The sequence below is a fragment of the Calypte anna genome, chromosome 14 (genome assembly GCF_003957555.1).
Source record: "Calypte anna isolate BGI_N300 chromosome 14, bCalAnn1_v1.p, whole genome shotgun sequence".
Lineage (NCBI taxonomy): Eukaryota > Metazoa > Chordata > Aves > Apodiformes > Trochilidae > Calypte > Calypte anna.
Genome location: NC_044260.1, coordinates 4868619 through 4888106, shown reverse-complemented (window position 1 = coordinate 4888106; position 19488 = coordinate 4868619). Strand labels below are relative to the sequence as shown.

The window sequence follows — 19488 nt, the reverse complement described above, 5'->3', positions numbered from 1 at the left end:
TAATTATAATCCCAGTGCTCTCCCTTGGAACTTTTCATGCTGTTACAAAGACATGAATGACCTGAGTGATTTCTCCCTTCCCTTCTATCTCTTGCCCCAATGCTATTTCAGCTGAGATCCCCACAAGCGTGGGTGCAGACTAATGCTGTGTATGAAATTAAAAAAGCATGGCATTATTTAAGCTGAGAGGCCCTTCAAATCATGTTTATACAGCAGCCCAGAGGAGAGTTGTGCATGCTCAGCACTTCTGAAAACTAAGCACTATACATTTTTTTTTTTTTTGCCTATGCAGCATTTTTTGGAGAAAATGAATGGAGGAATCAACACAGTCTCATTTAGCTATAGATCTTTGATTGGTCTGTACTTAAGCTAATAGCATAACTATTTATTTGGTATAAATAAGACATTCTCAACTGAAGATTGCTTTTGAAATCCGTGGCAGAAGTCTTGAAGAAAAATACTGTGAAAAATAATTCAATTGCAGACATAATTTTTGAACAGGGGCAGAAAGATTGTTCTTGACATGAATTACTGTACACTTCCATATTTACTGTAAAGGAAGCATAAGCTTCTGGAAGACCTGTAGCATAAGGAAACTACAGTCACTGGAGAAAGGAAGAGCACGTGTCAGCAGGTTCCAGGTAACAAATATAAAGCAGAGTATGTGATTACCTGAGGCCCTGGCCTTTCAGTGTATCATTCTGTGCATGTCCCATCAGTATGAGATAAAATCTCCTACAGATCACAAGAGCTTGCTTACTCCTTCAGAATTCAGTTTAGGAAACAGTGCTGTCAGCTCCACTATTCTCAGATCACTTGCACTCAGTAAAATTCATGAGGCACTGCTGGTTTGACAGTTGTGTTATAAAAAGCCATTCCTGCTACATTTCTTTCCCCAAATTTCCTTTTGATTGGGAGTTTTGCATATGGAATACATACAGTAACAGGCTCCAGCTGCCAGTGCCAAAGTCTCTGGTTTTAAAAAGTTGTCCCATTTCCCCTCAGATTAAGTTGAAGACTGGAAGGCAAAGAATAGCAGAGAGATACTGGCAGAAGATGGGGAAGGAAGGAAGAGAAGATAAATAAAAAGTTGCTGTAACGTAAGGGAAAATGCAAAGAAAGGAAATGAGGATCCAACATTTGGATTCAGTGTTTAACCAAAGTGACTGTAAAAGTAGTAGTTAAGCTTGCAAACAGGAAGAAAGGTGATAGGCACAAATTGCATGTTCCAGCACCAGACAATGTGAGAGTGGTGAAACACAGGCAAGAGGGACCACATACAGGCTCCTAAAAGAGCCATGGGATCTTGAGGATCCAGCTGGGACCATGGATTGAACCACAGCGTGTCCTCACTTTTGGAAAAGTACATGGTTGTGATGACAGAGGAGGTAACAGCATTTTCTTTACACCTTGGTGTGGCAATGCTGCTGCAAACCAGGAAGGCAAAGTCGGATCAACTCCCGTGGTACAAACAGGGGGAAAAAAAAATGTCCACACGAAGCACTCCTCATAATTTCCATTCACAAGCATCGCCCATAGCTTAAATTTGGAACTGACTGGCTCATCCAGCTGAATTCGGGTGGTGTTAGGATGCCATCTTGTGACTACCTGATAAATTACAGAACTGAGGTTTCTTGGCCTAATTTCTTAAATAACTTCTCCAGAAACTTTAACAAAACACCAAAGATATTGTAATAGAAAACAGTGTCTAACTCTAACATTCTAAGTACAACACCTGGTATGCTCTTCTAACAATTTTTTTTTTTAATCCTGGCATTCTTATTCTGTGTATCTTGATTATTGATTGAAAGTACAGGGGTAAAATAAAGAAAACTATTGAAAACAAAACAAACAACAAAAGCAAACAAGAACTAAACATAACTCCACTGTAACACTCAAGAACTGTTATCTTTTTCCTCTAATAATGTCACTGGAACCTGAAGATAGTATTCAAGCCAAGCTCAAGTTCCTCTTATCACTTTCAATAACAGATGCATATTAAGAAAAAAAAAAAAATCATACTCGATACATTTGCAGCTTCCCAAGAGAGAAAGTAATGGTTTAATGAATAAAAGAGAGGTCAGCTCTTTCCGAAAGCTGGTCACTTGGTAGCCAGAATGAGAGAAAACTTCAGCAGTTTAAAATTCATACTAAAAGGTTAAGATGACGCAAGGTAACACTTCAGCTCCCTGGGAAGCACCAGAGAGGGACATTCCTCTGTCCTTCTGTCTGTGCCCCGGCCCTGGGAGGTCACTGTGCCCCTTGGGAAGCCTCTCCCGTTAACCCCAGGGTCGCAGCGGTGGTGCTGGCCGGATACCGCTATTTTTTACCTCACAAAAAATACTACTTAAGAAAAAAGCCCCACATAAGGCTCCCCAAAACAGCCCCTGCCCCGCTATACCCCAACCGGGCCCCTCCCGAGGCTGATGTGGCGACTGCCATCGGGCCGTACCATCCGGCCCCGCTGCCCGCAGGGGGGTGACACAGACTCCCCGGGCCCGTGTACAACCCCTCCGGTCTCACAGCACAGCGTGTGTGTCCCCCCTTGAACCATCTTGGTAGCGCCCATCGCCAGGCCTGGGCGAGCGCACGGTGGAAGGGCTGTAGGGGGGGAAGTTTCACCGCAGTGTCCGGTTACCTTCCGCCTGGCGCTGGGCAGGGAAACACATCGAGCGGCCGAAAACGCTGAGGAGGCTTCACTCGACGCCTACACAAGTCCCTGTCACGGGGCATTGCCCTTTCCTCCTCCCCCAAAAAATGGTTCGGCCGAGCCCCACCTCAGTCGACTGGAAGAAGGCGCCATCTTGGACTCCACCATAGTAAATCAGCACACAGGGGGAGCTCCGGCTGCCGCGGGGTGAGAAGGAGCGGAAGCCTCGGCTGTCCGAGCAAGGGAGGGGTGGAGACGGGGCCGCCAGCCGCCTCTGAGCGGAGGGGGCAGAAATCGGCGGTGATGGGCAGGCGCTGCGGCGGTACTGAGATTCCACAGAGCCTCCTTTCACCCCCCGCCGCTCCGCCCCAGTTAGGAGGCACCGTCGCGCGAGGCCTGCTGGGCTTGGCGCACATGGCCCGGCGGTAGGAGCCTTCACCCTCCCCCCGTCCCCGTCCCCTCCTTTCCCGGTCGCCGCTCCAGCGTTGAGCCCCATGCAGGACACCGAGGAGAGCCCCGCGGCTGCCGCCACGCCCGACGCCCCGGGGCCCCCCGAGGAGCCTGAGCAAACGGAAGGGGCCCCGGCGGAGCCGCCGCCGCAGCAGCAGCAGGAGGAGGAGGAGGAGGAGGAGGAGAAGAAGGAAGAGGGAAAGGGACAGGAAGAAGTCGGCGAGTCCGAGGCGCCGCCGGGGCCCCCTGAGCCGCCGCCCGCCTCCGAGTTGCCCCCCGCAGCCGCCGAGTCCGAGCAGCAGCTACCGGCGCTTCAGCCGCCCTCGCCTCAGCCGCCGTCCGGCTGCGAAAGCCCCGAGAAGGCGGAGGCCGAGCCCAGCTCTGAGCCGCCGGACGGGGCCGAGTCCGAGTCCGAGCCAGCGGCGGAGGCCAAGACCGAGGCACCGGCGGAGGCCGAGCCGCCGGCAGAGCCCGGCGCGGCGCAGGAGAACGGGGAATCCGCTCCCGCCGTCCCGGCCGAACCCGAGGACGAGATTTCCTTCAGCGACCCCGAAGACTTCGTGGACGACATCAGCGACGAAGGTGCGGGCTGGGCCGGCGGCGTTGGCGGGAGGGCGGCCGGAGCCGGGGCTGGGGCCGGGGCCTGGGCCGGTCGGTGTGAGGGGAAGGGAGGGGCCGCGGGGAGGCGGGAGAGTCCCGGCCCGGCCCTGCCCGCCGCCCGGGAGAGCTCGGGAGACCGCGGCTGCCCCGGGCCGAGCCGGCTGGTGCCGGGCCGGGGGTTGCGGGGAGTGCCTGGGTCCGAGCCGTGTTTGCGTGGGGAACCGGGTCCACTGCTGGGAATCGCTCCGCTTCCCCCAGCCCCCCCGGGCCTGGCAGCTGGAGCTTCCCCCGTCTTCCCTTGGTGGCCTCTCCGGCCTGGCAGTGGGATGCTCGAAACTTGGAACACGTCTGGATCCCGTCCCGGTGTCTTCATTGAAGTTTCTGCAGGTGTATGTGTGCACCCTACGGTACCGTTTAATTGCTGAGCTCAAAACTGCTGTTAAACTTCAAGAACCGATCTGTGGGCTGCCCTCCCGAAACGGAATCGTCAACTTGTGTAGTTGGCGTTTGCTTCCCTGAGTTAAACTCAATTTTTTTTTTTTTTTTTTTTTTTTTTTTTAAAAGTTAACTTACTGGCTGGCTGGTTACAAACTAAATGCCATCGTTCTGTTTATTTCCAGCGAAATCATAAATACATAATAGGGGTTTGAGAAGAGTTGGTGTTCATGAAATTATGTGGGTAATTCATAACAAGAAAATAGGGAAAGAAGTCTTTCTGGCAGTTGAGGTTCTTTCAAAAGTATTGGATGTTGGCTGTCTCAAAAGGGCTAAGCCATTGTGTAATTCGATTTATAATTATGGGAGTACTTAGAAATAAATATTTAATTTTTTTCAGCTCACTCTTTCTAGAAAAGTCATCTCAGTTCTTGAATAGTAAGATTCTCGTTTTCACAATACTTGTTGAAGCACACATGCTGTTGTAGAGTCTTACATATGGGTATCCTATGTGTTAATAGGCCTAGTATGCTTTTTAAAGCATTTGATAATTTGTTCAGTCAGCTGTATCAGTCGGTGTAATACAGATGATGGATGTGCCTTCTAGTGTTCCCGTCCTGTGTTAGCATAAGAAAACACCAGAAAAAATACCTTAGATTAGAAGAGTGTTTGCTGTTCTCAGTTTAGTAGCCTGTACAGCTTTGAACTTGTATGTTTCTTTCAAGAGACTTTGGCAAAACTGTGTATACAATTACTTAGTTGGATTATTTTTGTCTGGTTAAGTGTTTGTGTGATACAATCTATCTACATCTAGGAAGATTATATTGAGAAAGCAGGCATATTTTTCATCCTCACCTCTTTCACTGTTAAGGATTCATTTGCTTAACTTCTCAGCTGTATGAATAATGCAGTGTTAGTAGCTGAATTACAGTATTGAAGTTTAGTCACTCTTGTTGGTCTGGCTTTCCATCTGTGTGTTACTTCTTAACCTCCTTATTCTCCTGCCTCTCCAAGGGGAAAGGCAGTCTGTCAGTGTCACTGAGCCAGGGCTGTTTCAGTGTTTATGGCAACATTACATCTTCAGGAACAGCTCTGAGCCTGAGCTTTAGGTTTGGACCATCCCAGATGCATTACTTCCAACTTTTTTTTTTTTTCCAGAATGGTGTGGCATGGCAGAACAGCTGATCAGAGTTCAAGCAGGAGAAGGGATGTGCCAGATAACCACCTAGGTGCAATGAAGCTTTGTTTCAAATAATGATAGTGGTCCTTAAAATACTGCCAGCTGAAGATAGCTGTGTACCCACCACACCCCTCTTCTCTTGTGGGTGGAATAAGAGCTGGCTAAACCAGCTTCTTACCCTTTGAAGGTTCCTTTGTTCACAATTTTGAATTTCAGGTAGAGAAATGGAACAATGTAGGATTTTGTCTTTAATCTGTTAGCCTCTGGTGAATCAAAACTGTGTTGCATTCTTGCACGTGAATCTAAATATGCATTTCTTGGGTTTGTTTGTAGGCCTACAAAGGCTTTTCTGAGAAGTGCTTATGGTAAAATGACTGATAGAGCCCAAAATATTATCCTTTTGTGTACTCTTGTAAGCCTCTGTGGAAATGTCCTTGTCAGACATGCTTTGGTTTTACATATGTAAAGTAATAAGCTGTTAAAGCTTACAGTTACAGAAGGCCAGGGTTTTTTGTAGTTTGAAATTAAAAATGAGCACACTACTTCATTTCTAGAGATCTTTCCAGTGCTGTTTGTGGGCAGAATAATTTCTAGAATTCCAAACCGGGCAAAATTCTTCAAAATTATACTCAAAAGATCAACACATCTAACATGCCTTTTCATTTGTTTTCATATTTTAAATATTTTCACATGTGTTTGGATTTTTTTTCCTGTTCTCTGAATACTCTATGTAATCTGGCTCAAAATTTTATTGTTTGCATGTCCTTGTTTTTAATGCTTCTAGCTCAAACCATTGAGGACTGACTCACAGATTTAATTTTTCTGCCTTTTACTGGATCTGTGGGTCAGTACAATTCTGTAGTTAGATAAGGTTAATTTGAGAATTATATTTAAATTCATACAGTACCAGTGTGGTTTGTTTGGTGGATATGGAATAAAGAATCTGATTGAATATACTCAAGGGGCAGATTGGAGTTAGGTGTGTCTAGAACTCTACAGAATGTCTGTCTAGAAGCCTACTTTGAAAAGTTGTTGAACTTTTGTTGTTGAAGTTCCTAAATTTGTGCACTTATAGGTGGGCTTTGTACCTTTTAACTGTTTTTATCCCAGTGTGGTTCACAACCCACAGCTGCAGTGTTATAGTCCTTCTGAATGTTCTCCCCCCTTCTGTGTAGCAGAAACTTGCACATTGTAAGCAACTTCCCAGTAGAAAGAAGCTGGAAGCTGATAGTTCAGGGACTGACCAAACCATCTCACTAGCAAATACTCTCAAAGTCTGTCAGTTGATACAGGAAAAGTGGTTGAGGAATATCCAGAGTAAGAAAAGGTGTCTGCTTGTGTTCACTTGCAGCAAGTTTAAATATTACTTTCAGTGTCTTCTCTTAGACCTTTGTTTTTGTGCTTAATTAAAGGTTTAGGCAGAGTCTGAGTTCTCAAACATAATTATAATCATGGGAAGACATGCAGAGCTTCCAGCATGGCAGATGGTTTGGAATTATGCTACAAGTCTGGTGATGTGGGTGGGAGGTAAATGGTACTTTTTATCAAAGTCACCCAGTTAAATTTGAGCAAGGCCTGAGCCTGCTCAGTTTTGAGTCAGAGCCTGAGCACTAAATCTTCGAGTTGTATGCTCTACTGGCAATTCTGAGGGCTTTGTTAGCCAGTTCCAGATCCTGAAACAATAATGTTAATAGTCCAAGTGTTGATACCCTCAGTGTAAGGTGTTTCTTAGAGAGACTTTGAGTCAACTGCTTGATGTTTGTCATGAAACTGTAATCATGCCTCTTAGCAAGAAAGTCTTTGGAGTGTTGTGTATTCAGTTATTTCTCTAGCAGAGGGTTCACTCACTGCTTTGCTTTTTAATTGATGCTTGAATCATTTTCCTGAAATTTGAAAACTTCCCTTACTGTCACTTATCCTTTAATCTTTCAACCTTCCTCCTCAATGATGCAGGGTGGTGCTGTAGTTTCTTGTGTGCATTTTGTCTTTGCAGAATTACTTGGTGATATACTGAAAGATCAGCCACAGGAAGCAGATGGAATTGACTCAGTAATTGTCGTGGATAATGCTCCCCAGGTTGGGCCAGACAGACTTGAGAAACTGAAGAATGTCATCCACAAAATATTTTCCAAGTTTGGTAAAATTATCAATGAATTTTATCCAGAAGCAGATGGGAAGACAAAAGGGTAAGTGATGATAAGGATTGAAACCCTGCTCTGACTTACCCTTGATCATTAGTGTCAGTATTATTAGTGTTAATATTTTATGGCCAGTTTTTATAGTGACCTCATAGTCATGCTCCTTGCTTTCTTCAGCCTTAGTCTGTGCAATTCTTATGTTTAGTCTCAGTCACAAGTGAAGTTCCAGAGGGAGCTGAGAAGGTAAATAGCTCATTAAGCTACAGTGTATGGGGGATTTAATTATGGAAACAGTCTAATGCAGGGCAGGCCCATGCAGCTAAAAAAGTGTATGTGTGCCTGTGGCCAAAATAGAGATAAATTGCTTTTGACACTACTTGGTTAGGGACAAGACAAGAAGTTATATTGTAGATGTTTGGTACTGAGTTCTTAGTTTATCCCCATTTATTTTAATTTTTTTTATTACTAGCCTGTTATATAGTCAACAATGACTTCTTATTTTTGTCCTTTGTCACTGTAGGTACATCTTTCTGGAGTACATGTCTCCATCCCATGCATTGGATGCTGTGAAGAATGCAGATGGATACAAACTGGATAAGCAGCACACTTTCCGAGTCAACCTTTTCACAGACTTTGATAAGTGAGTGCAGCTGTCACTGTAGATATCTGTATCTGCAGATATCTGCAGATTCTGGGATTTTCATTGAGTTCCTACATAGCTTGTAACCAATATATTGCTCTTCCAGGTACATGACAATCAGTGATGAATGGGAAATTCCTGAGAAGCAGCCATTTAAGGATTTGGTAAGGATTTTTTGATACAGGGGAAAGAATACTCAGCATAGGGTAAAATTACTACTTGATTGCCTGTAAATAGAAGCCACGTGTTCAGAGTGTAGCATAAGTTCATCATAAGTAGCAGTAGTGATCATGTGCTCCTGTTCTTTTGTTTTCACTATCATGAAGGGACAGGAAGAACTTAGTTGTTCTGCTTATTAGTTCCACATAGGGTAAAACTTAAGAGTAAGTAATGATTTTGCACAAGTCATTTGAAAATACAATTTTGGAAGCATCTTCACATATTTTTAAATGTTTGAGGCAAGCTTCTGTGTTTGTTACCACTACCTTTGTAAACCTGTGGAAGAAGAGATGCATTTTAAAATAAAAAAACCCCACAAACACTGAAAAGACTTAAATGATTTTAGGCAAGAAGTCTTGAACATCACAAGCCACCTCAGAGGTCTGCCTTTTTATGATCCTTTTCTCTTAGCTTCCAGTAACCAGTAGTTTGAATTACTTAATTTCTCTTGAAAAACTGATGACTCCAAAGTTGCATTCTCTATGCAAGACCAGCTTCCACCTGCCAGGCAGATAAAAATTTGGAGAGCTTGTTGTCTCTGACTCAGTAATAATCTTTTTGCTTCTGTTTTTCTTAGGGGAATCTCCGCTACTGGTTGGAAGATCCTGATTGTAGGGATCAGTACAGTGTGATCTTTGAGTCAGGAGACCGCACCTCCATTTTTTGGAATGATATCAAGGAACCTGTGCAAATTGAGGACAGAGCAGTGAGTGTTCTGGAAGTGCTGTACATTGCAGATACACTGTCAGTCTCATTCATTTTATGAAATGCAGGTTTTTCATTTTTAAAAAAAGCTTTTTCCCTATTGCTGAAATACTTCCTTCTGAAGAGGCGAGTGGTGAAATTACATCCTTTAGAATTAGACATAGCTGCATAAGTAAAACAAAGTTGGAGTTAAGTCTGTGGTGGTTTTTTGGTTTTTGATGTTTTTTATAAACCTTCATGATACCTATTAGTTGCCTTCATCTGTATATTACAGGTGATTCAGAAAGACCTGAAAATGCAAAGTCAAGAGTTTGAGTATGGGCTCATTAGAGCTGAGTACAGGCTGAAGTATGCTGCTTCTGATCACATTTTGCTGACCACAGAGCTGCTAAAGAGGAATAGCTGGTTTGGTAACAGCATATAAAAGGCAGAGTTAGTGTGCCTGTCTGCTGCAGGCAATTGACTTGCTGAGAACTGTTGTTAACCAGAAGCATTTTTTTTTTTTTAGTAACCCTTATGCATTACAGTAGAAAGAAGTTGGCTCTGGTATGATGAGCAATTTTGCTCATCACCATGGTCACTGGCTGTGCTCTGTATTGCTGATACTTCTCTAATTTAGCTGAAGGTTAATAGTTGTATTTTTAAGAAACTTGAAATACGTACCCATACTTCTGAGATAACAACAAGGAACAAGGATAACAACAAGGTGGGTTTAATTGTTAACAGATGATCAGTAAGTTGAAAAGAACTCAGCTGACAGTTTTCCAGTTGAAGAGTAAGTACTGCACACTATGTGCATGAAATTAAACCCAGCAGCTACTCCAAGGTATTTCTGATTTGGAGATCTTCCCTTTAGTAAATGGATTTACAAAATGTGATCTTCATGAATTCTTTCCCCTTTAGGAATCCAGCATAAAATTAATCCTTTGTGTCTGTTTTTTTAAATCCAGCGATGGACAGAAACCTACGTGCGTTGGTCCCCAAAGGGAACCTACTTGGCCACCTTCCACCAGAGAGGCATTGCCCTCTGGGGTGGGGAGAAGTTCAAGCAGATTCAAAGGTTTAGTCACCAAGGAGTGCAGCTCATTGACTTCTCACCCTGTGAAAGGTATGGAGTATGACACTGGTCTGGATGGTCATTTTGTCAAAAGGACAAAATACTTGCATTGTGGCTGCTGTTCTTTCATATCTCATGTTGTTGGGGTCTTCCATTCCTCCTTTGCCTGTGGAAGTACTGCTTTTTATGCATAAACTTTTCTTAGAATGAGTGAAACTGCCTTACATTTATTCAGCTTTGGATATTTGGACCAGATGATCTCTTTTAAGTCCCTTCCAACCTTACATTCTAACTTCAGGGAAGATGCTTAGCATAATCTGGAATAATTTCCTTGAAGCTGTTATTATCCCAAGTGCAAAGATTATATTTTTTCCTTTCTAGTTGGATGTGATGTCTGTAGCAGTATATTTCTAGCTCTCTGAAGTTTCCACTGAGTAGCAGTCTCCAAATCTGTAGTACTGAAATTAATTCCTTAAGCTTTATTTAATGTTAAAGAGCTCTTTGTAGATGACTAAAACTCTTTCAGGACTGAGATGCATCTTGGAAGCAATTTAGTTTTTTATTGTATTAAAGAGATTCTTTATCTTTAAATGAAGAGATCTAGCATACCTGTGGTTCAGGTTGGCTAAGGTCATTGGGTTTGTATTTGGTTTCAAACAGATATTCTTTTGGCAAAACTATATTAGGTAACAGTGTATTTGGTGAGTTTGGAAGCTTTCTTTATATACTGTTGGTTTTCCTTCTTCAAAAAAACTTCACTAGAGAAACTGATGTTTGAAAGTGCATTGTATTTAAATATCACTTGGATGAAAGCTTGCTTGTACTGATGTCTCAGATGAAGTTTCAGTAGTGAAATATTATTTCTTTTGTAGGTATTTAGTGACCTTCAGCCCTTTGATGGACACACAGGATGGCCCTCAGGCCATCTGGGATATTCTAACTGGGCAAAAGAAGAGAGGATTCCTCTGTGAAAACTCAGCTCACTGGCCTATTTTTAAGTAGGTTGAGAAGCAGAATTAGTGTAGAGAGAACAAGTAGTCCCAGGCTTAGTTTAATTAAAAAGGCAGTTCCTATATAAGTCTCTTTTTTTTCCTTTTTATTTGCTTAGATGGAGTCATGATGGTAAATTCTTTGCCCGAATGACTTCAGATACCCTCAGCATCTATGAAACACCTGTAAGTTCTTGCTTTTTTGTGTAACACTGCATTACAATGTCACTTTTAACTATGGTCTCTATTTTAAAAGGTGCATTTTAATAGTATACTCTAGAGGTGAGCTGAGAAGGGGAGAAATTCATTTGTTGCTGTCTTGCTCTTCCCTAGGTAAAAATTGTAGCTCAGTCTGACAGTAAATCTCACACCACACTTCCAGAAGGATGAGACAGCTTAATATAACATAATACCTAAAAGATTTGGTAGGATCAAGGTTATGTGATCCATCCCAGCTCTGATTAGCAGTTGCATGCCAAAGAACTTAAAATACACTATAGCTTGCAGCCTAGTGTAGCCTGTTTTGCTTTTCCTTGTCATTCAGGCTGCTGTGCTCAAGAATTCTGTACAGCAATTTTTGTTGTATTTGTAGAGATACTTTCATAATAAAAACCATGGATACAGGATCTCTGAATTGTACACAGTTTCCTAGTTTTGTGATCTAATAATAAGAGCAGAAGGTGTGTGTACACACAAGACTGTTACTAACTTGAAAATTCACAACTTTCTTTTATAGTCTATGGGTTTGTTGGACAAAAAAAGCTTGAAAATCAATGGGATAAGGTGAGTCTATTCCTTTAGAAAGATAACTGATCTCTTTAGCTGGAGTCTTTATGTCTGGAGCTTTTAAGGTGTGAGTAATCTATAGACTTGACTACAGCTAACAGCCTCATATGCTGAAGTGGTCAAATTAGACAAAGCAGTAAAAAGGGGTGGAAAATTCTGCATTTATTGATGTCCACAGTTGCCAACTGTATAGTTTAAACTCCTCTTTCTGGTAGTTTAATCCAGGGTCTAGTTTGGGAGTCCTGTTTCTTGTCTACAAAACCAAACTGGAGCACACTTTTCTAGGGAGTATCTCTTAACATTTGTAGACTGACTTAAACCAATGTATTTTGTATGCTCCCTGTTGTCTCTGTGTGTGTCTGCACACTAGACACTGATCAGTAAAAGAATTTTTAAGGTACTGTAAAGTAACAAGAAAATTAAGTGTACCCAGGTGCAAGAGGATTCTCTCCAGTGTAATTTAATAGGGTTATTTTGCTCAGTGGTTTAAGCAGGTTGTCTCAAATCTTTGGTTACACTGAGTGTAACCGCTGCTCCTTAGTGTCATGTTCTGTTTTGTTAACGTTGGTCATACAGGAAGTTTAAATACCAGGTTATAAGTCTGTTTTGGTATGATGTGAGGGTTATTGTCCTCAGTTGCTCATCTGTACTTGTCCTTTTTGAAAGTTGATACTTGTCCAAAACATTTAGATACAATGATGAAAATAGTTTCTACTTGTAGTGTCTTTAACTAAAAATTAATTATGATGTGTTTTGAACTTTCTTCCTGTAGAGACTTCTCATGGTCTCCAGGTGGTAACATAATTGCTTTCTGGGTGCCTGAGGACAAAGACATACCAGCAAGAGTAACTTTGATGCAGCTGCCTTCTAGACAAGAAATTCGTGTTCGGAATTTGTTCAATGTGGTAGATTGTAAACTACACTGGCAGAAGAATGGTGATTACCTGTGTGTGAAGGTAGACAGGACTCCCAAAGGCACACAGGTATGTGGGTTCTGATTAAATTAATAAAGTTTGGTTCTGTCTCACCCTGACACCTCATTTTCTTAGAGTACTCTGTTTTATTATAGACAGTGTAAGGCAAATAATGTTAAAGCTATTTTCCAATTTGAATTTGAGGCATGTGGAGAGCAAAATGAATGTAATGCTTGCATCCAAGATTTGCTTTGACTTTGGTGGCATCTTGGACTTGGGTCAGGGCTATGTGCCTCAACTCTTTTCATATTCACTGTTAAGTAGTTGCTGAAGAGTCCATGATGCACAATGTGCTATATGTTTATCTGTCTTTATGAAACTCCATAACTGTCTGAAAAGAACCAAATTATTTTGTACAATTCTTCAGTTGCTCTCTATCAGAACAGAAACATTTAGAATGTGTTTGGTCATGAGGTGTGCTGTATTGAATGTGATGTCATTAAACACATTAAATTAAAGACTCCATTTCTCATCCTGCATCCTGATAGACTAATTGTGTAGTTGTCTTAGCAATAAAATTACTTGCTCTGCTGCTTCTGTGCTGCTTAATGAGCTGATCTTGGCCTTTCTAGGGAGTAGTGACCAACTTTGAAATATTCCGAATGAGAGAGAAACAGGTGCCAGTGGATGTGGTGGAAATGAAAGGTAATGCCAAGTATTTACTTACTTCTGATCCTCTACTTTTTTGAGTAGATGCTTGTGTTTTTTCTTAAAAATACCTGTCAGCTTGTGATGTAATTAGGAAGTTAGCTCTTCTTATTGGAGCTACAATATTCATGTTGCAGAGTAGCTCATGTAAAATTGAGAAATCAAAACTTTTCTTGCTCTTCATACTTGTGACTGATTTGAAAGCTTACAAAACTGAAAAGCAGGTCATAATAAAGGGGTAGAACTGATAATAGGATAATATTGCATAGAAGATATTGTTTGTCTACATTTGCCTTAACCTGTGTTTTAAAAGGTTGTTTGTATGGCAAAGTCAGTTAACTGATGGGTTCCCTTTCTTCAGTGTCTTGGTTTTCCTTGTAACTGCTTGAAACTAAAGCTTTGTTTCATCTTTTGACAGAGTTTTGACCCCTCTGTTTTTTTTCCAGAAAGCATCATAGCCTTTGCTTGGGAGCCCAATGGAAGCAAATTTGCTGTGTTGCATGGAGAAGCTCCACGAATTTCTGTTTCCTTTTACCATGTTAAAAACAATGGAAAAATAGATCTCATAAGTAAGTGACTGAAAAACAACAAGGTGCAAATACTAAGCATTGGGCACTGCAACTGATGCATCAAACTCAAAATTTGTGGGTGTTTGTGGTGGATAGTGTGACCATAGGTGCTATGCCTGACATTGTGTTCTAGAAACGTATTTTTTTGGTGGCAACTAAATTGTTTTCACTTTGAATCAGTCCAGGATCTGGGAATAAAAGGCCTACAAGCACAAATAATTCTGTGGCTTTGGGTGCATGCAAGGTGATAGTACAGGCTTGGCTCACTTTAGATAAAAATTTATTCCCAACTTAGGTCTTCTGATATCCTTCCTTCTTCTGCTTTGGATATTCTGGTGCTACTGGGTTTTGTCTCTGCGAGTATAGAGACAAGGACTGTTGCAGGACTTGCTTGCTGAGTTCAGTTGCAGTCTTCAGGAATGGGTGGAGTTGACTGCTTGTAACTTAAGTGATAGCAATAGATTGAGAGATTTTTCTGAATTTGTCTTGTTTCTTTCCAGAAACATTTGACAAGCAGCAGGCAAACACGATATTCTGGAGTCCTCAAGGACAGTTTGTAGTCTTGGCTGGCCTCAGAAGGTGAGAACTGCACAGGTTACTGAATATGCATGTTGGTGCTTTTGTTGCATTTATTGTTGTCATAGCCTTGTGCCTTCTTGTGGGCAACAGCTCTTAACTCTCTTACAGAACAGCTTTGTCATTATCAAGAAAGTTTCATGTCAGAGCAAGTGAAAATTATTTTTCTTAACCAGTTGAGTTGCATTTGCCTTTAAATGCTTTCAGACAACCAATTCTATTTTTTCTGTGTTGTTGGCTTAACTACTTAATTGTCTAAGCATGTGGTTAAGCTTGGGTTGTAACTTTCCTAAACTGTGTTTTCACTGTGACTTTTAAGAACAAACATAAAATGGATTAAGGGACATTGAACACAGAAACAAAAGTGTAATTCTCTCTTGGATTTTCATTCTTATTCATGGTGTTGCGTTCTAGCCACAGAGACTGGAATGAGCCTGTCTCTTTGAAGCATTGAGGAGTTGTAAAGATACAGCTTGTGAAATGCTTGTAAGCAAACAGGCTGTACAAGTGTGCAAACCAATCTTTATTGTTTTGTCTTTACAGCATGAACGGTGCCTTAGCATTTGTTGATACATCTGACTGCACCATGATGAACATTGCTGAACATTATACAGCTTCAGATGTGGAGTGGGATCCTACAGGCAGATACATTGTGACTTCTGTGTCTTGGTGGAGCCACAAGGTACTAGTGCTTTTCCTTTGCTGTTTTTTTTAGTTTTTTCTTTCCCTTCCAGAAGTATTGAAAAGGTTTGGTGGTTAGGAAGATACAGCGGAGACCTGTCACTCATCATCCAGCTTAAAACCTACACCATAGTTTTATGTTAGTTTGTGAACATCAGTATTTATTTGGGCCATGAGCTTCACCAGTTGTCCAAAATCTATCTGGAAGGGCAGTTTATGAATCTAATCTGGATGTCCTTTTTCAGAATTTTAATTGTCTTTATCAGTTTAAAACTTTATCTCCTTGTGATCTTCTCAGAATAGCAGGATTTTACTACACCTGTCATTACTATAGCATGGTTCTAACCACTGCATTATAAATCTCTCCTAGAATCTAATAAGACTTAAGAATATTATAGAAGGGCTGATTTATTTTTAAACTGTTGGGATCCTCCAGAAGGTAACTTCTTACAAAGCTTCAGCAGAATTAATATTTTGCTGAGGACTTTGATTTATGCAAAGAATACACTAAATAAAGTGCCCTGGTTTGGTGTTGAATGGTGCTGATTTTCTAAAAAAAAAAAAAAAGACCCCTGAGTCAAGAGTGAGGACCAGAGTGTTGATTTGTATCTTATCTTGACTGAGATGGTGCACTACTCCTCCAGGTGGACAATGCATATTGGTTATGGACCTTCCAAGGCCGTCTGCTTCAGAAAAACAACAAAGACAGGTTCTGTCAGCTCCTCTGGAGACCACGACCAGCTACCTTGCTCAGTGAGGATCAGATAAAGGTAGTGTATTCCACTGACTTTCTGTTGACATTGATTTGGTGTGTTGGCACTTTTGGTTTACTTGCTTTTCATGAAGATGAGGCTTGAACTGTTACAGAATCACCTTTTGTCCCCCACTGTATTGCTGTGTGAGACCTCATTTCTGGGAGTGACTGTAGATACTAACTGTTCTCTAAGCACACAAGAGAAATGGTGACCAGTTGTTCTCACAGTGAAATAGTATAAAGAATAAAAAAATTAATTTAACTCTCTGTTCTTCTTTAACTACATGTGTACAAAAGCATTTAAATAATCTGTAAGCCAGGCAGAATGAACAAAAAGTTAGCAAAAGGGATTTGCCTAAAAGACAGATGTTTTTCAGAAATGTGAAGCCTGCTTAGACTTACTGAAGGAGTTTTGACAGAACGTGGTGGTTTTGATAGCCAGTCTGACATCCTAGTTCCCTGTTTTACAGCAAATTAAAAAGGACCTGAAGAAGTACTCCAAGATATTTGAGCAGAAGGATCGCCTGAGCCAGTCCAAAGCTTCAAAGGCAAGACACTTTTGGAATATAAAAATGTAGATGAAAATCTTGCAATCTGTCCCTAGTTATTTTGTAATAGTGATGTGTAAATTAAATTTCTTTTATAACAAGTCTCTAATTTGTATCTGCATGTTCAGAGTTAGTTCCAACAGGTAGTTCAGACAGATGCTGCTTAACTCTCAGGTTAATCTGGAGAGTGACTGGTGATACCTCATTGAGTAAAGATGGTAAAACTTGGGGATTCTTGGTGACTTGCTGTATTAGCCAGTCTTCAAAATAATTAAAGCTCTTTGAATTAGAAAACCAACAAACAAACCTCACCAAAAAGCTTTTTGATTATGTAAGAAAAGGATCTTATTGCTTTCTGAATCAGTAGTAACTATGTTTATGGGGAAAAAAAAAAAGACGTTTCTTGCTAACAAGTGAATCCCATGTGGATTTGAGTTACTGGGGAAGTTTAACGACCTCTTCCTGGCTCTGTAGGAGTTGGTGGAAAGGAGGAGGACAATGATGGAAGAGTTCAGGAAGTACCGCAAGATGGCACAAGAGTTATACATGGAGCAGAGGAACGAGCGCTTAGAGCTTCGAGGAGGTGAGCCCCACATGGGAGTTGTAAAGACTTTGCTGCTAAATAACTGCTGCTCCTTCCAAAATAACTACCCTCTTCTGAGGGCTCATCCACTTCTCTCCCTCCATTCCCTCCCAAAGCTGATCCCTTGTTCTCTGCAGGTTATTTATACTTTGTATCCTGAACCACAATTTATCTCATTTTTTTCTCACGGGAGAAAGTGCAAATATTTCTGGCTGCCAGATTTTTGTATCTGTGTTTTATCTCATCTCTTTACACTTCAAGGCAAGCTTTGGTTTGACCTTGGGATAAGACTGGGAAAAAGTTTAAACATTACATTTAACCTGAAAATCCTGTCGTGGGAGACAGGAATGCTTGTTTGTCATTTAATGAATTTAATATGTCCTTGTTACAATTTAAAGCACTAAATACTTTTTATTTCAGTGCTGGTTTTAAAGACTGTGCCGAGAGAATAAAATCTTTCCCTTGCTGCCTTGTTTGATGCATTATTATTTGTTTGATGCATTAATTATTATTATTGATGCATTATTATTTTCTCCATTCCAGGGGTAGACACAGATGAGCTGGACAGCAATGTTGATGACTGGGAGGAGGAGACTGTTGAATTTTTTATCAATGAAGAAATTATTACCCTTGCAGAACCAGAGTAATTAATAAAACTGTGGTAAGATTGCATACCTCTCTGCAGAGAGAAACTCCTGTTGGCTTTTGCTATAGATTCAATAATTTGCTTGAGAAAGTTAAGTTTCTTTGGAGGAGTGAATGGAGTATTTGCTGAGTTGGTTTATGTGTTCTCTGCGGCTCACAGGGATAAGCAAAAGCTTTTCTGAAAATCACAGATCAGATTTCTGAGCTGTCCTGAGCAGAATACTCTCTGTCCTGTCTTGCCACAGGAATCAAATCCACTGCGGAGTCAGGGTCAGCTTTTTAACACAGTGAGTTGTAGATTCTTAACAGTTTTCTCAATAAAGGAATTTTATTTAGTGGTAAATGGAAGTTTTACTTTTTGGAACAAACTCCTGGTACCTGCCTTTAAACACACATCAGTTTAGAAAGAGGTGCACAACATGCTTTTGTAGTCTTTTACAGCCAGCACCTGTGGTAAGGTTGAGCTGTTTGTATAAAACACAGGAACTAACTCACCTCTTTTCCTTTTCTGCAGCACCACCATATCTTGTGCTGAAAAGAAGTTCGCTCACTTTCAGAAAGCCTACATCAACTTTGGAATTTTTAGTCCATATTCTTGCACTCTGGAAGGGTGGATGCATCAGGTTTTCTCCATTCTGACACATTGTAGTGCCTTGAAGTCTTGCTGCCTGCTGCGGTGAGATACTGACAAGGCGCTGCTTTTAAATTTTTATTCCCCTTGGTTTGTTTTTTGTTTTGTTTTTTTTTTAGGGTTTGGTTTATTTTTCTTTTCTTTTTCAATCCACTACTACCAGTATTTACTACCCAACTCCTGTGCAGTACTTCCCAACTGGTGGTTTTTGACTATTGCCAGTGAGGTGAGGTTCATCAGTGCACCTCTCTTACACACCTGCGCAATGTTTCTGTTTCAGGACTCTTTCTATGTCCCAGGTGCATGGACAGATGTTCATTTTGTTTGGGGAAAAGGCAGCAGAACCATTTTTCGTATGATGTGTTTTAGTGTGCTGAAGCAGCACTACAGTGGGCTATATCCTCCTCCTTTCAGATTGTGAAAGGATGTCTCCCTCAAAGAGCTGAATATGGAAATAAAAGCAGACCTATACTAAAACCAGGCTGGCTATGTGTTGTTTGTAGGGAATCTTTCCCTGAATGATGAAAATCAAACATTCCCACAGGAGCAAGAGTGTTTGCTATATAGATTGTGTGGTTGCTTTGGATTTTTTAAAAATCTTTTCCTTATGGTTCTGGTTTTGTGTTATGGTTTGTTTTTTCAGTGATGATACAGCTCATTACTCTGACAAGTTGACATCTTCACTATAGTGGAGTGACTAGAAAATGAGCAGATTTCTTAAGCCATTTGCAAACTGATAGCAGCCTCAGGAATTACTGGATCAATCTAATCCTAATGAACATTGCAAACTTCCAGGGAAGTGCTCTCTATACTCATGCCTTATGCTCCCTGCTACACTTATCTGATTTCATTTCTAAAGCCCTCTGTGTGCAGAAGGGAGAAGCTGGAGCAACTTCTTTTCGTATTTATGAGTAGAAATTTTTTTCTGGATATTGTAAGAGCAGTGAAAGAAATTGCTGGCCTGCTGCTTGCCATTTGAGGGGGAGAGGAGAGCTAGGATGTTCCTGTCTCCTCTCCTGGACTGGCCAGT

The 19488-nt window shown here is 41.3% G+C and overlaps 1 protein-coding gene across 1 annotated transcript; it reads left to right on the top strand.

The window, feature by feature from the left end:
- Positions 1-2813: 2813 nt before the first annotated feature.
- EIF3B (eukaryotic translation initiation factor 3 subunit B) lies at positions 2814-18935 on the top strand. The gene is made up of 19 exons (XM_030459522.1): positions 2814-3682; positions 7309-7501; positions 7974-8093; positions 8200-8257; positions 8890-9018; positions 9968-10125; positions 10947-11072; positions 11183-11249; positions 11800-11846; positions 12622-12832; positions 13396-13468; positions 13918-14040; positions 14541-14619; positions 15160-15298; positions 15942-16067; positions 16522-16599; positions 17074-17182; positions 17726-17843; positions 18342-18935. The coding sequence occupies exons 1-18, from the start codon at positions 3145-3147 to the stop codon at positions 17827-17829; spliced, it is 2478 nt and encodes an 825-aa protein (XP_030315382.1). The 5' UTR covers positions 2814-3144; the 3' UTR covers positions 17830-17843; positions 18342-18935.
- Positions 18936-19488: the final 553 nt, after the last annotated feature.